Source organism: Thermobia domestica, chromosome 2, assembly GCF_964235325.1.
Source record: "Thermobia domestica chromosome 2, izTheDome1.hap1.1, whole genome shotgun sequence".
In the NCBI taxonomy this organism is placed as follows: domain Eukaryota; kingdom Metazoa; phylum Arthropoda; class Insecta; order Zygentoma; family Lepismatidae; genus Thermobia; species Thermobia domestica.
The window spans coordinates 340,283,267-340,299,489 of NC_137455.1; the positions used below are offsets into that span (position 1 = coordinate 340,283,267).

The 16,223-nt window shown below is 36.7% G+C and overlaps 2 protein-coding genes across 4 annotated transcripts in view; one reads left to right on the forward strand and one right to left on the reverse strand.

The window, feature by feature from the left end:
• The window catches only part of LOC145678734 (uncharacterized), a 28,802-nt gene extending 14,560 nt beyond the window's left edge, over nt 1-14,242 (reverse strand). For all 3 annotated transcript variants that reach the window (XM_081749185.1, XM_081749184.1, XM_081749183.1), the window contains exons 1-2: nt 14,155-14,242; nt 2,753-2,952 (exon numbers count right to left, since the gene is read on the reverse strand). In XM_081749185.1, the coding sequence (XP_081605311.1) occupies nt 2,753-2,952; nt 14,155-14,236 (282 nt within the window). In that variant the 5' untranslated portion in view covers nt 14,237-14,242. The remainder of the gene's footprint in view (nt 1-2,752; nt 2,953-14,154) is intronic.
• LOC145678735 (C3 and PZP-like alpha-2-macroglobulin domain-containing protein 8) overlaps nt 1-16,223 on the forward strand; it is a 1,617,316-nt gene that overhangs the window by 1,477,049 nt on the left and 124,044 nt on the right. The gene's annotated exons all lie outside the window — the stretch shown is intronic.

The following is a 16,223-nucleotide window of genomic DNA, read 5'->3' on the forward strand; positions in this document are numbered from 1 at the left end:
GTTGTTTGTGGCATTTCATGTTAAGTGAACCAATGGTCCCCACTCCACCATCTATAATTTGTTTAAACTTTTGCTCCAATGTTACCTGATACAAAAATGAAGATTAGTCTTTTCTAGTCCGGCTATCTCAAAATAACCCTTGTAACAGCAACAATAAGTTTTTTTTTTTTTTTTTTTTTTTTTTTTTTTTAAGTGCTTGTCATTGTTCACTGAAAGGTCTAACAAACTTCAAAACTTGCTACCTGAGAGAGAGAGTTAGTAATCAATTCCCATGGATGCGCAAAATTTGTACATAAAATTCACAAGTTTGCCTAAAACAAAGTGTGTGTGTGTGTGTGTGTGTACAAGTGTAATGAGTGACAACGGTGTATGAAGTCAATTTAGTAGACTGATACTTGAAATAAATAAAAATGGTAGATGTACTATAGAATAAAGAAAACCTCAAACCTGAAGCACAGATTGTTTTAGGGGCATGCGATCTTATAAAAAGGAAAAGTACAAGATGTGAAAAATGAATGCTCTTCGTATCTCAAAATGGTTATGTTGCCAAACTTGCACCAAATTGGAACCATAACCAATGGAAAGAATACGTTTTCATATAATTAGAAACACATTTTTACGTAGATAACTTTCTTGGTTTCTGGATGGTGGAAAAATAGCTATTAGGTCATTTCACACTGAATTCACTACCGACAGAATTTGCATACCATGTCGATGCAAGTAGTAATATTTGTAACAAAGTCGTAGGAAAGAAGAGAAGAGATGGGGATAAAGAATGGATGGAGAGAATGATGAAAAGGGGATAGAGGAATACAATACATTTTAGTAACATCATGCCAAAACTTACATTGAAGCCCTCCTAGCCTGTTAGTGAACAGAGTGCGTGAATAATTCACGCAGTCCCGGGTTCAATTATCAGTGGAAGAGCAACGAACACATTACAGTGTTTCTGATTTCACTTTAAAATGTAGTTTCACGTCTAATATAGCGTCAATGCTAAAATGGGACATTTAACTACAATTAACTAAATAACTTACACTAAGGCCAAATCTATGTCTTTCAACTTAGTAAAAAGGAACATTTGACTATTTTGATTGCTGTTACATTAAGTACCCAAAATCACGATCTGCAATACAACATCGAGCATGAAAATTGATATGATCACCGCACCTTGAAAAAACTGGCTGTATTAACTTGTTCAATCTTTGCGTTATTGTAAAAATGAAAGTAAACTAACTAGAAACTTGATAGGTATTCCATATTTTCCAATATTATATAACCAAATAAAAATTATTCTCAGAAGGTATTTCATCGACGCTTCCGATATTCTTTCAGAAAACATAATATATTTCTCAGAGGATTGACCCTCTGAAACAATCTGGTATCTATCAAGTCGAATGCAGTTAAGGACAGAGATATACCTTGGTGAAATAGAGATATATTTATTAAGACTAGAAGAACCTGTTAGAGAATCAAATCAAACCGTCATTTCGGGACTTTCGCTACATTTAGGGCTCTCAATATGATATTCGTACTCGTAAGTTCTTGTATCTCTTTCATTTACCAAACTTACAATTAAGTTTACATTTACATTTTTCTGCTATCTTTAAATACATGTAAAACTGCTGCACTGTGCGCTATAATTTAAGTATTAAATTGCAAACATTATTACATGGATGATTATTATATTTTTAAACATTGTCTCTTTTACGGATTTTTTTCCTGGAATCATCTGAAATGGATTACAATTTAACGTTTCGTTCAGAATATTAATTTACTGCCGTTGAAGAAAGTATGTGCATTCGATTTCTTGGTTTAAGTTTAGCGTCTCGTTCAGTAGCGAGGCTATATGAGACGTGAACCTACAGCTTAATGTCGGATCGGAACATGAGCTTCCGCCGGGAATCAAACCCGGGTCTATCGCGCCAAAGGCGCGTCACTAACCACACAAGCACTGAAGACCTCGTATGTGCACTCGAGTTTGAAAAAACTAGGAGGGTAACAAAGAAAAGATTTAAATCATTAGTTTCCTTGTTTTGTTCTGAGTTAGTAATAGTATGACTGAGTTTGGAAAAAGCTTGCTAATATTTTTTACGAGTGAATTAAACGTACAAAATTGTTTTCATTTTTTTCTTTCTTTGCGAAGCATCAACTTTTACACTTACACATTGACACGGACTAATCCTTACAAAATGCAAGTACCATAAGTAACTGAACGCAAAAGACAAATTTTAAAACATTAAAGTGTAATAATTAAAATTACATCTTCCTGACAGTTTCGGTATATTCCTGACACCATCTTCAGAGAGGGAATAGAATGGGAAAATAGTGGTAGCCTTTTCTCATTCTATTCCTCTATTTGAGGATGGTGTCAGAAGTACATTGAAACTGTTACCAAGATATTTTAATTTGGGTTAATTTGAGTTTAACGTCCCGTTCAGCAGCGAGGCTATATGAGAAGTGGACCTACTGATTAACGAGGAATCCGAACCTCATGAGCTCCCGCCGGGAACCGAACCCCGGTCTCCCACGCCAAAGGCGCGTATATTTTAATTTGGGCACTGTAAGGTGTTTATATTTACAAGTAAAACAGTTTGCTGAAAAAAATAGTGAGTATTATACCCAACACTTTCTCTACCGATTAAAATCGTAATACGGTTGACAATACACCTATGAATACGGTATTACAGGTACAATGATAACAAAGTACGATTATGTTTGAGAAAAATAATAAGGTATAAGTTATTTCTACCTCGCTATCACTAAAGGTACTGCCTTCTGAGCTGTGTGACAGGAAAGACACAGGGGATGAAGAAGTAGGAGATTTCATCTTCTGTTCCTTGTACAATTTATATTTTGATATAAATTTCATTCGTGGTCCAACTTTAGGAATTAATTCCTTTATTGCATCCACAGTTAAATTTTCGAATGCCTCATCATCGATTTCTTCCTCTGAAATAATAACAAATGTTTGTTCAATGAAATACACACATTGCACAAAGCTCCTATTTAACGAACAATATAAAGATTATGTCGGAATCTAAGGTACACGATGCTGGGTGAACATAAATTTTGAGCTCCTTTCGGGAATCGAATCCGTCACTCCTCACTCCACAAGCGCTAGGCAAAACAAACTGGATGTGAAGAAGCTCTAAGGAAATAAAGAAATATGAATAAAACTTCCCTGAAATAAGAAAAAAATGAATCCTGCAACTCTTCATTCTTTCAATTTAATTTTATAAAACGACATGATAAAATTAGGCAGATTATACAAATATGTTCAACTTTTTGTCAAGTCTTAGCTATGTTCTTCAATGTCATTCAAACCGGTTAGCATCTTAAAATATAGGTCCTGAGCGACATCTTTCCCATATTCCTATCTTTCAGTTGTGGGTCAGCTTCTTTAAGCCAAATGGCTCTTTTAAAAAAAAAACTATTCGGAAATACAGCTTAGTGATTGCATGTACAAAAAGTATTTATCCTACTTGGAAGTTGGGATACAAATAACTGAAGGTCTGTCCTGAAGAGGCAAAGTAGAACTAAGGAGGTACTGTTCTGTGCCTTTTCTCTTGATATTATTTCTTCATTTGTTTGGTCTTTCGGAAAATCTTACTTTTGATGACTTCAATATGTGAATGGAATGAAGGATCTGTCAATGCTAATGAGGAAAGCATAATTACTATTGCAAAAATATCTTTAATTGAGTAAACAGGAATGAAGTATAAACATCTAGCTTCATGTACCGCAGTTATGCCCTGTATGTTGATGGTGAAGAATCAACAAAGAAACAGCTGCTAAATTAAGAAAACCAAAGACAGGTCTTTTGTAATGGAACACCAAATCTTGGGAGTTACAGTTATTGTGATCTCAGAAATAAGCTGAGAAGAGGTAGAATATGCTTTAAAGAAAATGAAGACAGGGAAAGCAACTACAAGCTAAAACATGGGTGCTTAGGACCAGAAGTTGTCCTACCGCATACTATGGGATCTAATGAAAACAGTTTACAGACAAGAGAAAAATGCCAAGTCAGTGGGGAGAGAGAGAGAGAGAGAGAGAGAGAGAGAGAGAGTAGTACTGTATCTATATACAAAGAGAAGGAAGATGTACAAAATTGTGAAAATTACCGAGGAATCAAGCTGATGCCACATACAATAAACACTTGGACGATGAAGATTTAGAAAGAAAAACAACAGTTGAATCCATGCTACAGATGAGTACAACTGATACAATCAGTGGCGTCATTAGCTCTTAAATATTAAGGGGGGGGGGACACATGATATATCTCACATGTGCAAGTTATTTTCTAATTACATATTATGATTTGGTTTAATTTTATCGAAATAAATTAATGATATACCGTAACTCATGCAGTGCAAATAATAATAAAAAAAAAAATAAATAAATAAAATAAGGGCCAGCTGGTAACTTTATACACGACACAGAAAATTACGGGGGGGGGCATGTCCCCGTCACGCTAACGACGCCCGTAGATGCAATCTTATTAAAGCAAACAATGGAAAAGCGTCAGGGAAAGCAATAAGGATGCAGTATTTACTGAATGGGCAAAGACGTAAGAAAGAGTACCAAGTCAGGAAGTTTGGAGGTATATGAAAGGAAAATGGAACTCCAGTAAAGTACAGGAAGATTGCTCAAGATCCGTATACAAGAGCTAGTGTCCCGGTAAGAAGCAGTGTAGAAATAATACATCTTACTGCATTTTAGGTTGGACTGCACTATGATTCGGAAGTGAAATCTCTATCTGGTAGCCCAAAACGCAACAGCCCAATACGAGCATAACCTAACCGTAACTACCCTACGCCAGAGGTCACAAAACTATCTGGATATGTAAGTCCCTCAATAATGAATAGGCACGAAACGAATATAATTAAAACGTAACTAACTCAAGGAAGCAGTCACAAAACTAGCTGTGTGTATTTTTGATTATTATCTATCAGAGTTGGTTGGTGTAAACCAAGATGGTTTAAATTTTTAAAAAATCCAATTGGTTTAAGCCAAAAATATAAAATAAATGGTTCACAGCCAGAGTGAACACAAATTATTAGTATCTTTATTCACTTCTAAGCAATTTAAATTAGGACGCTGTACTTCGGATGCAATGAACTACTTGAATTAAAGTAATCTTCTGTAATCTGTATAATCTTTTGAAATTGTCCATTTATATCAATTATGAAATGAAATATTTAGTTTAACGTGCCACGTTTATACACCGAAGCTAAGAGAGACGGTGATGATGAGTAATGACTGAAATGGTGGAATGGAGAAAGTAGGAGGAAATGGGAGAACCCCGAAAAACCTACGCACACGGTGTTGTCCGAAGACGGCCCACTGGCGCGAGCTGGGATCGAACGAGGGACCCCACGCACCAGAGGTGAACGCTCTACCACTGAGCCACCGTGTCCCCTTATTTCAATTTTAAGTCTGTAAAGTGATTTCACTTATGCAGTTGTCCTGAAGTGACGGAAAATATGCACAAGTATGCAAATCGGTTAAACATATTTCTATCACATGTCCTAAGGTTTAGTCTATAAACTCATCGCCTTCCTAATCAAGGGATCCCGAGTTCAAGTCCAGGTGAAGAACAATTTCTCTTGGATGTAAACCGAGTAGTGATTCAGGTCCAACCTTAAACTGTATTTCCCGTCCTTCATAACCTCACTGTTGAATAAGTATATATGGACCAGACATTTTCATTAATATGTAATCTCAACAAATAAAGTTTAAAGTGGAATAACGATGACCCCTACTATTTTTTTTAAAAAAAAAGGAATAAAGTAATTTGAGGGTACTGGTGCTATTGAGCTCGATTTCAACCCCTTTAGAAAAAACAAAAATGAAATCTCTAAGTTTTACGTCCCACGGTTATGCCGGTTAGGCTAAAGGAGACGGTGATGATGAGAGATGAGTGAAATGGTGGAATGAAGAGTAGGAGGAAACGGGAGAACCCCGAGAAAACCCACGAGCACGGTGTTTGTCCACCACAAAGTCCACACGGCGCGAGCTGGGATCGAACCAGGGACCCCAAGCACCGGAGGTGAACGCTTTAGAAAAAAACAGTAACCCGGTCAAACTCGAAGGCAAATGTCAACTAGCTCTGTTTTCCTCGCAATCGATGACTTCCAATTCCAACATGTGCAGCAGCTGTGCGTGTTACTGAAGACTAGCCTTCGGCTAGATGGAGGTCTCGCACCTTATAAACCCACAAGTATGCCAAATGTCATCCGCAGATGTTCAGGAAAAGTCTAAGCATTTTGAGATGTAGAAGGTATGATATTAAATAATTGTGAGTTTTCAGTTTTCTAAAATAAACAATATATAAATAAATAAAAATTTAAAAATCCCTCTATAACTAGATATTATGTTTGGTCAATAACTTGCATATCGCTATCAAAAGCTTGCAAGCATACCGAATTTCAAACTTTTGTTCCAATTTCAATTACCTAAAACATGAGATTTTATGTCCAAAACAAACATACATTTAAATAGCACCGGAAATCTTTCTTTTTATTTTAGAATTATCCTAAAAACTAAAAATATTTACTTTTGATATTTTTTGTGAGTTACTTCCAGAAGGCTACAAACATGCCAAACTGCATCACTCTAACCTTCGGGCTACATCATTTAACTTAATAATTTTGGGCTGTAGAAGGTATCTCCATATAAATTACAAAGGAAGATTTTTCACTTTCCCAAACAACCTCACTGAACTAGGAAATGTATAGTTTTGGTGATTTACTTAGTTAATTTTATGAAAACCCTACATGAATACCGAATGTAAAGTTTTTACTCAAATACAATTTCCTAAGACTTTTTTTTTTTTTTTTAAGTACACCGAAATAAGACGGGATTTTTACTCATTCTTCCTCTTCACCTACTAAAAAGAAAAAAAAATCCTGTATATTTTTCTCTGAAGGCTATATGTATGCCAAGTTTCAACTTTACACGTCAACCGCCAGTTCCATTGTTTTGTCAGTTAATGGCACGATGAAAAGTTTGAAACTTCCGGCTTTTATCCTAACTTAACGTACGCTCTAATGCAACGTGTGAACCAGATAATTGCTAAGGAGAAGTTCTAGAACACAGGTTTCCCATATAGATTAGCAAGGTTGGTTCCTTTCTGTACCAAAATTTAAATTTTATTTCACAGAATATTGCTAGCGAGCGTCAGCAAGTGAAAGCGGGTTAGAAGACCGCAGGATACGTTGTTTTCTGTTTTTATTACAGCTAAATGGGAAGTGGGACATGTGTTCTAGAACCTTGTAATTTGTATGACGTTTATATTTTCTTCTCGCTTATTACAAAGCTAAGGCATTACTGCCGCATCGCCGGACCAGTATTAAAATCGAAAAAAAGTACCAAAATGTACTGTATACGGTTATATTTCGTTGGACTACATTAACTTACATTAGATTACCTCACATTAGGATAAGGGCATAAAAAACTACAGTGCAAAAAACACAAACCAACTTGTGCTAGGTGGCCACTAAGTGCACGAATGATATCTAACCGAGCCAAGGTAGGGCGGAGCTAGCGGACCAGCGCGGTAGTGTGCCCGAAGGGAGCAGGCGCGTCAGCGACGATGTGTACACGCGTAAGCGAGGGTACTGAAAACATCTGGTTTCCGCAATCATATACATTTCAATAGCAATTGCCATACTAATAATGCTTTACTTGCAAAAACAGAAGTCACACCTTCAAAATCGTGAACAACAGTTTCTTGGGGTTTTCTTTCCTTAAACAAGTACTCAGCTAAATAGCCCTCTAAATGGTTTTCCTTCTTCCCTGACGCTGTAAAATAATACGCTCTCTTTCCTTTCTGAATTTTCAATTCATTTCCACATTTTCCACACACCGTCAACCTTTTCAGTATACTGGTCTTTCACAAAATTTCAACTGTCGCTCGTTATCTTTGAACAGTTCTATGTACGTAACACACGACATGTGACAGCCTTGACATACACGAGCTATTTTCATACTCCTCTTCGCGCCACTACATCATAACAACTATATGTCTCCGCGAAATGGTCCATCCACCTCCACATACAGTGTCGCTTACAACATCAAAAATAACCAATTTCTTCATTTTTACTATTCCCCTTACATGACTTTCACTCATTCTTGCTCATAAACAAACAAACAATAAAAAAAAAAAAATTCCAACTGACCCGGCAAATTTTCTAAAACTGTTCCGGTGATACACCAGTTAACCCCAAAGCTAAATAAGCTCCATTTCGTGGGAACAATCACATACAAAATTATTATGAATACTTGACTAATTTCAGTAAACTGTGAGATCAACTAAGCTTATATATTAGTTTCATTAGATCATGGTCCCTTGTACGAAGGTACTGAATGGTTAAACTTAGGTCAAGCTTCAGTACTGCTGAATGGGCTGACTGGTAAATAATTTGTGAACTACTGGTACATCATTTGAGGAATTAGTTGACCTCTGACCGAGTCTGATCGGGTTAGATCACTTCTTGAGGTCAAAACCGAGCACTCAATCCAATCAGCGCCCCACCTTTACTTAGTTTTAAATAGGGACTTTGTTTACTCCACTTTAATTTAACCTAAATATATTTAAAAAAATGAACTGGTTCAAACAAAATATCGGATTTAAAAAGAAAATGGTTTCTGCAAAACCTGTTATTTATGTGCTTTGAAGTTTGACATCACCATCATGAATTAAATTAAAAGTGCAAAGGTGGTGTCACTTAGTGTAACACAAAGAGAAAGGCCTTCTGTAATAATTTGAAAGCGACAGAAGCACACTTAAAAAGCATTAAATCGTAACCTATCGTGTTTTCTTTTTGCTACACATACCTAAACTAGCCTATCTAACCATACTTTCACTCGCTGTCGCTTGTTCAGCATTAATTAGTAAAAATTAAGGGTGAATTATTATTAAAATTCTTGATCCCATCTGTACTGTTTGTAGAAATTAATAAGGGCACAAAGTATAACAATTAAGGGGTTAAATTCCAAAGTTGGACGTCAGTTTTCAGCAAAATTTTGAAACTTGCACGGAAGATACGTATAATTTGATCGTTTGTGTGCTTGATAATATATAAAGATAATACAACAACACTCTCTCTATTTGTTATATATAATTGGTTATAAACATGGGACTACTAAGCGAGCGAAGAGAACTACCTCGCGCAAGGTAACCGAATAGTTGCATTGTGGGAAAGTAACGAGCATTCATAATATCAATATTGCGGGTAATATACCGAATCGCTGTACGGGATGTGAACTGACAGTGTTGAATTTCGTGAAGCTCCCGTCGAAGGGTACTTCTATTATAGATCCTAACGTAACCTAACCTAACCTACACTTTCTCCCAACTCGCGAAATTGAAAAATTATACATTTTAATAGCTTTTACGCAATTTTGGTAGAAAAGTATCGGACGTCCAACTACGGAATAAATGCCCAATTAAGTAAAACTCAACGTAGAAATATCAACATAGGATCACTATGATCCTCAAGCATCGAATCGTTCTGCAAAAGCTTAAGCCTCTTCCAAATAGTACGAACTCTCACATTAATAATAACCTTTCTCTCAACTTTTCACACAAACATCTTACAAGAAGTCTTAAATCATTATTATACCTTAGGGTAGGTGGGGGCAAAGATCCGCAGTTTTCACGTTTTTTCTTTTCTCGATTTATGGTCTTTAATTTCGAAACTCGAAATGCCACAAATTGATACTTTATTTATTCAGCTACATTGAACATCAATTTTAGAACCTGCAAAGTTACTGTGTTTGAGTGGGAATTTGATTTTATGGACCCATGCAATTTCGGACCTTTGCCCCATTGCATGGGGTAAAAATCCGCAAGTGAATTATAATGCGGATTGTTTCCCCACACAGAAAAAACAAAATTGTTACAAAACTTTTTGGTATTTTTACTGTATTAAACTGTGTTATAGTTACCATAATACATAAAATAGTTTTATTCGTGTATTTTAAATTGACAAGTAGGTCTCGATACTTAAATAACATTAGAAATTGAACAAAAAACTTTAGAACAGAAACAAATCACTCAGATCAGTCTTAAAACCTATCATATCTTTGAAACGAGTTGAAGTGCTTTCAATCGGTTTGGACAATTTCCTCACAACGTCGTCTTTATGAAAGAATGATTGTTCAACCGTTTCCTTGAATCGCATGGTGCGAGAAACCCTTTTATAGAAGACACCTATGTAGCCATCAACGTCAACTTCTATTATTTTAGCCACGTATAAACGGAATGATTTCGCTTTTCCATACACTTTGACCACAACAAAGTCACCGACTGCAAGCTCAGCTGGAATATTGTCGTTCTCAATTTCCGATTCACCACTGGATAGGGTTAGTGAAAATTCATAGTCGTCACTGCTCTCGTGAAGAGAAAATTGAGATTCTGATTCAGATGATGACAGTTCTTCACCAATTTTCTTTTTCGGATTACCAGTATTTTGAAAGAGTCTCTTTTTGGATTGTTTTGGTTTGTAGACATTTTTCTCTTGATCTACCTTCCTCTGTCGTAGTTCTTCAAGTCGTTCCTTGTGTGGTGTTGAAGTGAGAAGAGTCGATTTTAGACTTCTTCCTGTACGGTTTCTTTTAACACTTAGGCCTATTTTCGGAAGTGGAATAATATCATAGGGAGACACGGGTGACTGATCAGAATTAGAAGTTCCAGGCTCAAAGTGTTGCAGTGCAGCTCTGTTACTTGTTCTATCAACGGAAGATGGTCCAGGGATAGAATTACCGGGAGCAGTCACCTTATCGGAAGTTGAAGCCTCAAATGTTGCATTGTCCAGGGCAGACTTTTGTATGCTTCCATCAGAAGAAGCGGAAAGCAGAGTTGTAGGATGTTTCAAAGGAGCCGTGGAACGTATTCCATCTGAGGAGCTGGAAGAGACAGGATTAGGATTTCCTGGAATAGTTGCGTTGGTGGCTTCATTACCCATTGTTTCTGAAAGAGGAAGTTGAAAGTTTTCCAGCGATCTGTCTTCAAAACAGATTATTCCACGCAGGTCAGGATCTTCAAGATCAACCGTGTCAATTTCAATTTCTTGTTCTGTTACTGAAGCTGGTAAAAAGTCTTCATCAGTGAAAATATTGATATCCAGCGGATGAATTCCCGTTACTCGAAATCCATGAGTAGCTTTCTCTACTGTGGCTGTCTTCTCGAACGCTCGACTAAATATACCTGCTACATAATACTCCGTCAATACTTGACCAGGATTTGATGTGATCCAATTGTCGCACAAATCATCATAATAAGCTTTCAATGGTCTAAAGAAAGCACGGTCCAAAGGTTGGGTTCGGTGACTGCTATGAGGAGGAATACTAACCATGTGTATGTTGTTTTTCTTGGCCAAAGTAATAGCCTGGAGTGAAACATGCGATATATGATTATCTAAAATAAGCAAAACTGGGCTTTCTGCAGAAGGTTGAGTGTGTTTTTTGAAATGATCTAGATAAACTAAAAATGTCTCCACATTCATGTAACCAGAGTCGGTCACAGCCATTGCAGAACCGATTGGCCCATCTTTCAGAAGAAGTGGATTGTTCCTTTTTCGTGAAAATATGAAAAAAGGTGGAACATAATGTCCTGTAGCACTCATCGCACAAGCAACTGTCACTGTTTTTCCTTTGTCAGCAGACACATTTTTTGACACTTCTCGTTTACCTTTTGGAGCAACATGTTTAGGTAATTTATTCGGGACGGTTTGGAAACCACTTTCGTCCATGTTATAGATACGATTTGGCGGGAAGTGATACTTCTCCTGAATTTGTACCAAATTTTGAAAATACTGAGTCATCTGTTGCCTGTTGAATCCCATTGTTCTAGCAACACTTGTCTTTCTCGGAGTCCGCAGAGAGAGATGATTCCTCTTCATAAACTCCCTTGTCCAGTCCCTGCCAGCTAACTTCGATTCCTTTGAGAAGGAATGTGTGATTCCATTTCTTTCTGCATATTCGTAAGCAAGGAACCGTAGAGACTTCAATGTAAGTCCATAAAAACGGGCATCTAAATCTTTAAGATGTTGCACTATTTCCTTTTCTTGCTCTGGGGTGAACACACGTTTGAAACGTCCAAGTGACTTAACTCCGTTACCAACTTTTAATCTTTTACGAACTGTTGACTCATCAAATCCCAGAACTCTGCCGATTTCTCTTACAGACATACCATCTGCTTTCATTTGCTGCGCTTGTTGAAGAAGAGCATCGGTCAGCGGTCTTAAATCTTGTCTCTTTCTTTTGTAGTTCCTGCAACGAGAACGTGAAATTTGTATGAGAATTTCTAGCATTAGAAAATATTCTTTTTCAGAGATATTATAAACATTTGACAATAGTTCAGTGTATTCTCACGATTGCATGCGGTGTTGCCAAGAGACGATACGAGAAGAGACTTTGAGGCTGTCTCGTCTCGTCAAAACGCTGTATCGTCTCGTGTCTCGTCTCAAAAATAATTGGCCCGTCTCTTCTCGTTTTTGATCAAGATGAGACGAGACACGAAAAAGTCTCGTCTCGTGGCAATATTAAAGCATATATGATACCAGTCGAGACGAGAGTTTAAAGCTGTGTCGTCTCTTCTTATGAAAACACTGTCTCGTCTCGTTTTCGAGACGAGACAGGAGACGAAAAATGTCTCGTTTCCTGGCAACACTAATTACATATTACTGTTAGATCAAAATTTTATGGCTGAAAAGTAGGTCTACACTATGCTCTATTTTAGTTCAGTACTATAATTAATTCAGAAGGTATCAACATAAAAGGTCTAAATTTCCTTTTAGTTTCACACGATTCGACAAAGGAACAAACAGGAAAATTTTAAAAACATAATAGAGGTTGTATTCAATACATCGATATTCAAAACACAGGAAACTACCAAAATTTAAAACATTGACACTTCCAAAATTCAGCTAACGTCATGTTAGGTTAGACTTCCTTAGAAATAAGATTTTCGCTATATCGGTGTTTTGAGTGTCGCTCTCTTAATAGACACCCACTTAATGAAGTATATAAAGTCTGATATAGCCTATATGCAATTATAAAGTATGCCTAAGACAGAATTAATTTTTGAACAGAAGAAATTATTTAGTAATTCAATATGAATCCCCAACCACAAGCCAAATTTGGTATTGATTTAACTTAGTCCGTTAGTCTGTAGCCTCGAATATTAGTCTTCTTTTACACAGCACTTGCACAGCATAGTCACCGACATATGTATCGATATGGCCTATGTATATAGGTAGTAAGGTAGATTTTTCGAAGAATATATAACTTTTTATTTAAAAAACGTTCGAACGGGGTAAAGGTCCGCAGCGGATTTTTACCCCACTCTCTCCGCGGATTTTTACCCCATTTTGCCATTGTGGAAAACTCTGCTAATTCCCGCCAAACAACAATAGAGCTCGATGAACTGCCTCCATTAAAAAAATAATAAATCTTTAGGTATATCAAAAGAAACATAATAATACATAAATCTATAATAACACCGGCGTCAAAGAAGTGCATTGTTTATTCTAAATTACATCAAACTATGCGAAAACGTAACTTACCTCATAGCTTTAAAGGTTTTAGTTGTAAAGCAACAAGACTTCGTATGTCACCTCTCCTTGATGATAACTCGTGATCTGAAAAGCAGTGGTGCCAGTTCAATTCTAAACTAACCTGCAAACGCCCTGCGGATCTTTGCCCTCCGCGGATCTTTGCCCCCACCCTATATAATTTCATCTGTACATTTTCGGGCTTACGTTTAGATTTGCCCCTCCAGTTTCCAACCTACGAAAATGCAGTTAAAACCTTAAAAATTGTTAGGTTAGGTTAGTTTAGGTTACCTGGTAAGACTTTAGTTAGACTAGAACAGTGACTGAAACAGGTTCTAATATCGTAATTCCGAGTAAAAACGGGCTAGAAACTCTAAACTTACCCTCAATTGCGTGAACACATCGTGTCTCTATTTTAAAGTATTTTGATTTGGTGATAATAAAAATAATATTTTGGAAGCGTCATAAATGCTTAATAATACACTATTTCGTACAAGGGAATTTTGTTGCTTGTGCGCAATACAATTCAAATAAACATTTAGAAATACATATCTTCAATTTACATATTGAAACTTACTGACTATCCACTTACCTTGAAATTTCATTATTAGGGTTTCTAAACCCCAGTCCTTTAACATATTTTCGTAATTCATATTAACTATAGAATCTATCATGGCGGCTACATGACAACTCGTAAAAGGCGGGATTTCGCAGTTGCCATAACAAGAGTTTTATATTGTAATAGCCATTCTAACCATAATTCTATCGCTATTTTAGCAATACTAAATAATCTGGTTATATAAACAATATGCATGATATTATTAACCATACTAATATTAGCAATATTTTTTTCTTACCACAGCCATACCAAAAAAATAGGTGTTGTATAAATAACAAATCAGTATTTATACATAAACTATACTATAGTCAATATTAATTTACCAATTAGCAATACTCATCAACAATGCTTTTATTGTCAATTCAGCTATACCATTTTTTAGAGTGTGACATACACTTTCACGGTTCTAGTCAGCTTCTTTTATCACATAGGACCAAGAGTTATATATCATTAGAAATCTTAAGAAACGTAAATTCGAACGAGGTAACACTTATACTAATCAACCCCAATTTGTGGAAGAAGCGCAAAACCCAACATTTCGGGACAAAACGTGATTTTCGCATAAATTCTTTAAAACTTGCAACACTGACAATTATCGTATGTTAAGAAAACTCAGCTACCGTTTTCACTATCGTCATTATTAATTTACTTTTAAAATGGCCAACGTTTTTCCCAATGGAGTAAGCTTTTATGATACATAGTTTTACATCACTTAAATATAGCACAAAAATCATTTATTGACAGCATTAGAAAGTAGCAGAAATTGGTAGTCTCCTATTCATAGGAAAATCGTAATTCACACACTTAAAATCACTCTCAACTACAGTAGTCATTTGAGTATATTTTTTGAATGTCTTGTTCATAACTAGAATGCAATTATCCTCCTAGTATCCTTCAAATCAACTTAGTATTTACATTAGACGTTAGTATGCACTTTAAGAACATTTTTGTAACTAGTCCATTCGGTCTTAAATTAGAGCACACAATTCCTGCTTTCCGACAAGCGTACATACTTTCACAGCCCTTTTTACAGTTACAGGATATTACACGGAGCGGCTTCCTTGGTCATTCTTGCTGGTGCGAGAATACCTCCTAATGTTGTCCATCCATATTCAGTCGCTCGCAAATCATTTCCACGATGGTGTTTCGCAGCATCACTGGTGGGTGGCAGTTTTGCCAATTGTATTTCGTTCTGAATGGGGAGCGACTTACTGCAAGGATGTATGAATGATACTGGAATTCATCCAGTAAGGTTACTATTGCTGGAGAATCGTAGTGTGTTAGTAGAAATGATGTGCCAGCTTCATAGATTGTACACTAGCATTATCATTGTTCGAAACTTCAAGTGAGCGGCATAAATCTTCCCGTTTTTGAAGTAATCGCAATGGCTTTTTCTTTCCCTGTCGATACAAACCACATGATGTGTCGCATCCAGTTAAAGCATGGTAACTGAGCAAAACAGTTATTATATTTGTCTGTGTATCTTATAACTTCATAGTACTATTTGGTCTAGGAATTAATTCGTGCGGGTGGACAAGAGATGGCGCAACGAACGGAGCGTCCCACAGTTCCGTGTATCCACACATGTGTTGCAAAACCCTGTCATCGCGTATCGTTCGTAGTATAGGGCAGTGGATTAAAGCGTCAACAACACCAGTTTGTAGTTAAGTGAACATGGCGCATTTTGTGCCTGATAAAGTGTTTTTGCGGGGTGTCCTGCTGCATTACTTTAACATGCAGAAAAGTGCGACTGAAAGTCATCGTATTTTGGTGGAAGTGTATGGTGACCATGCTCTAGCTGAGCGAACGTGTCAGAAGTGGTTTGCACGGTTTACAAGTGGTGATTTCGGCTTGGCAGACCAAGAGCGAGATGGACAGCCAAAAAAATTTCAAGACGATGAATTGACAGCATTGCTCGAGCAGGATTCGTGTCAAACGCAGGAACAACTTGCAGCAGCATTAGGCGTTGATCAAACAACAGTCTCCAAACGCTTGAAAGCCATGGGAATGATTCAAAAGATGTCACATTGGGTTCCACATGA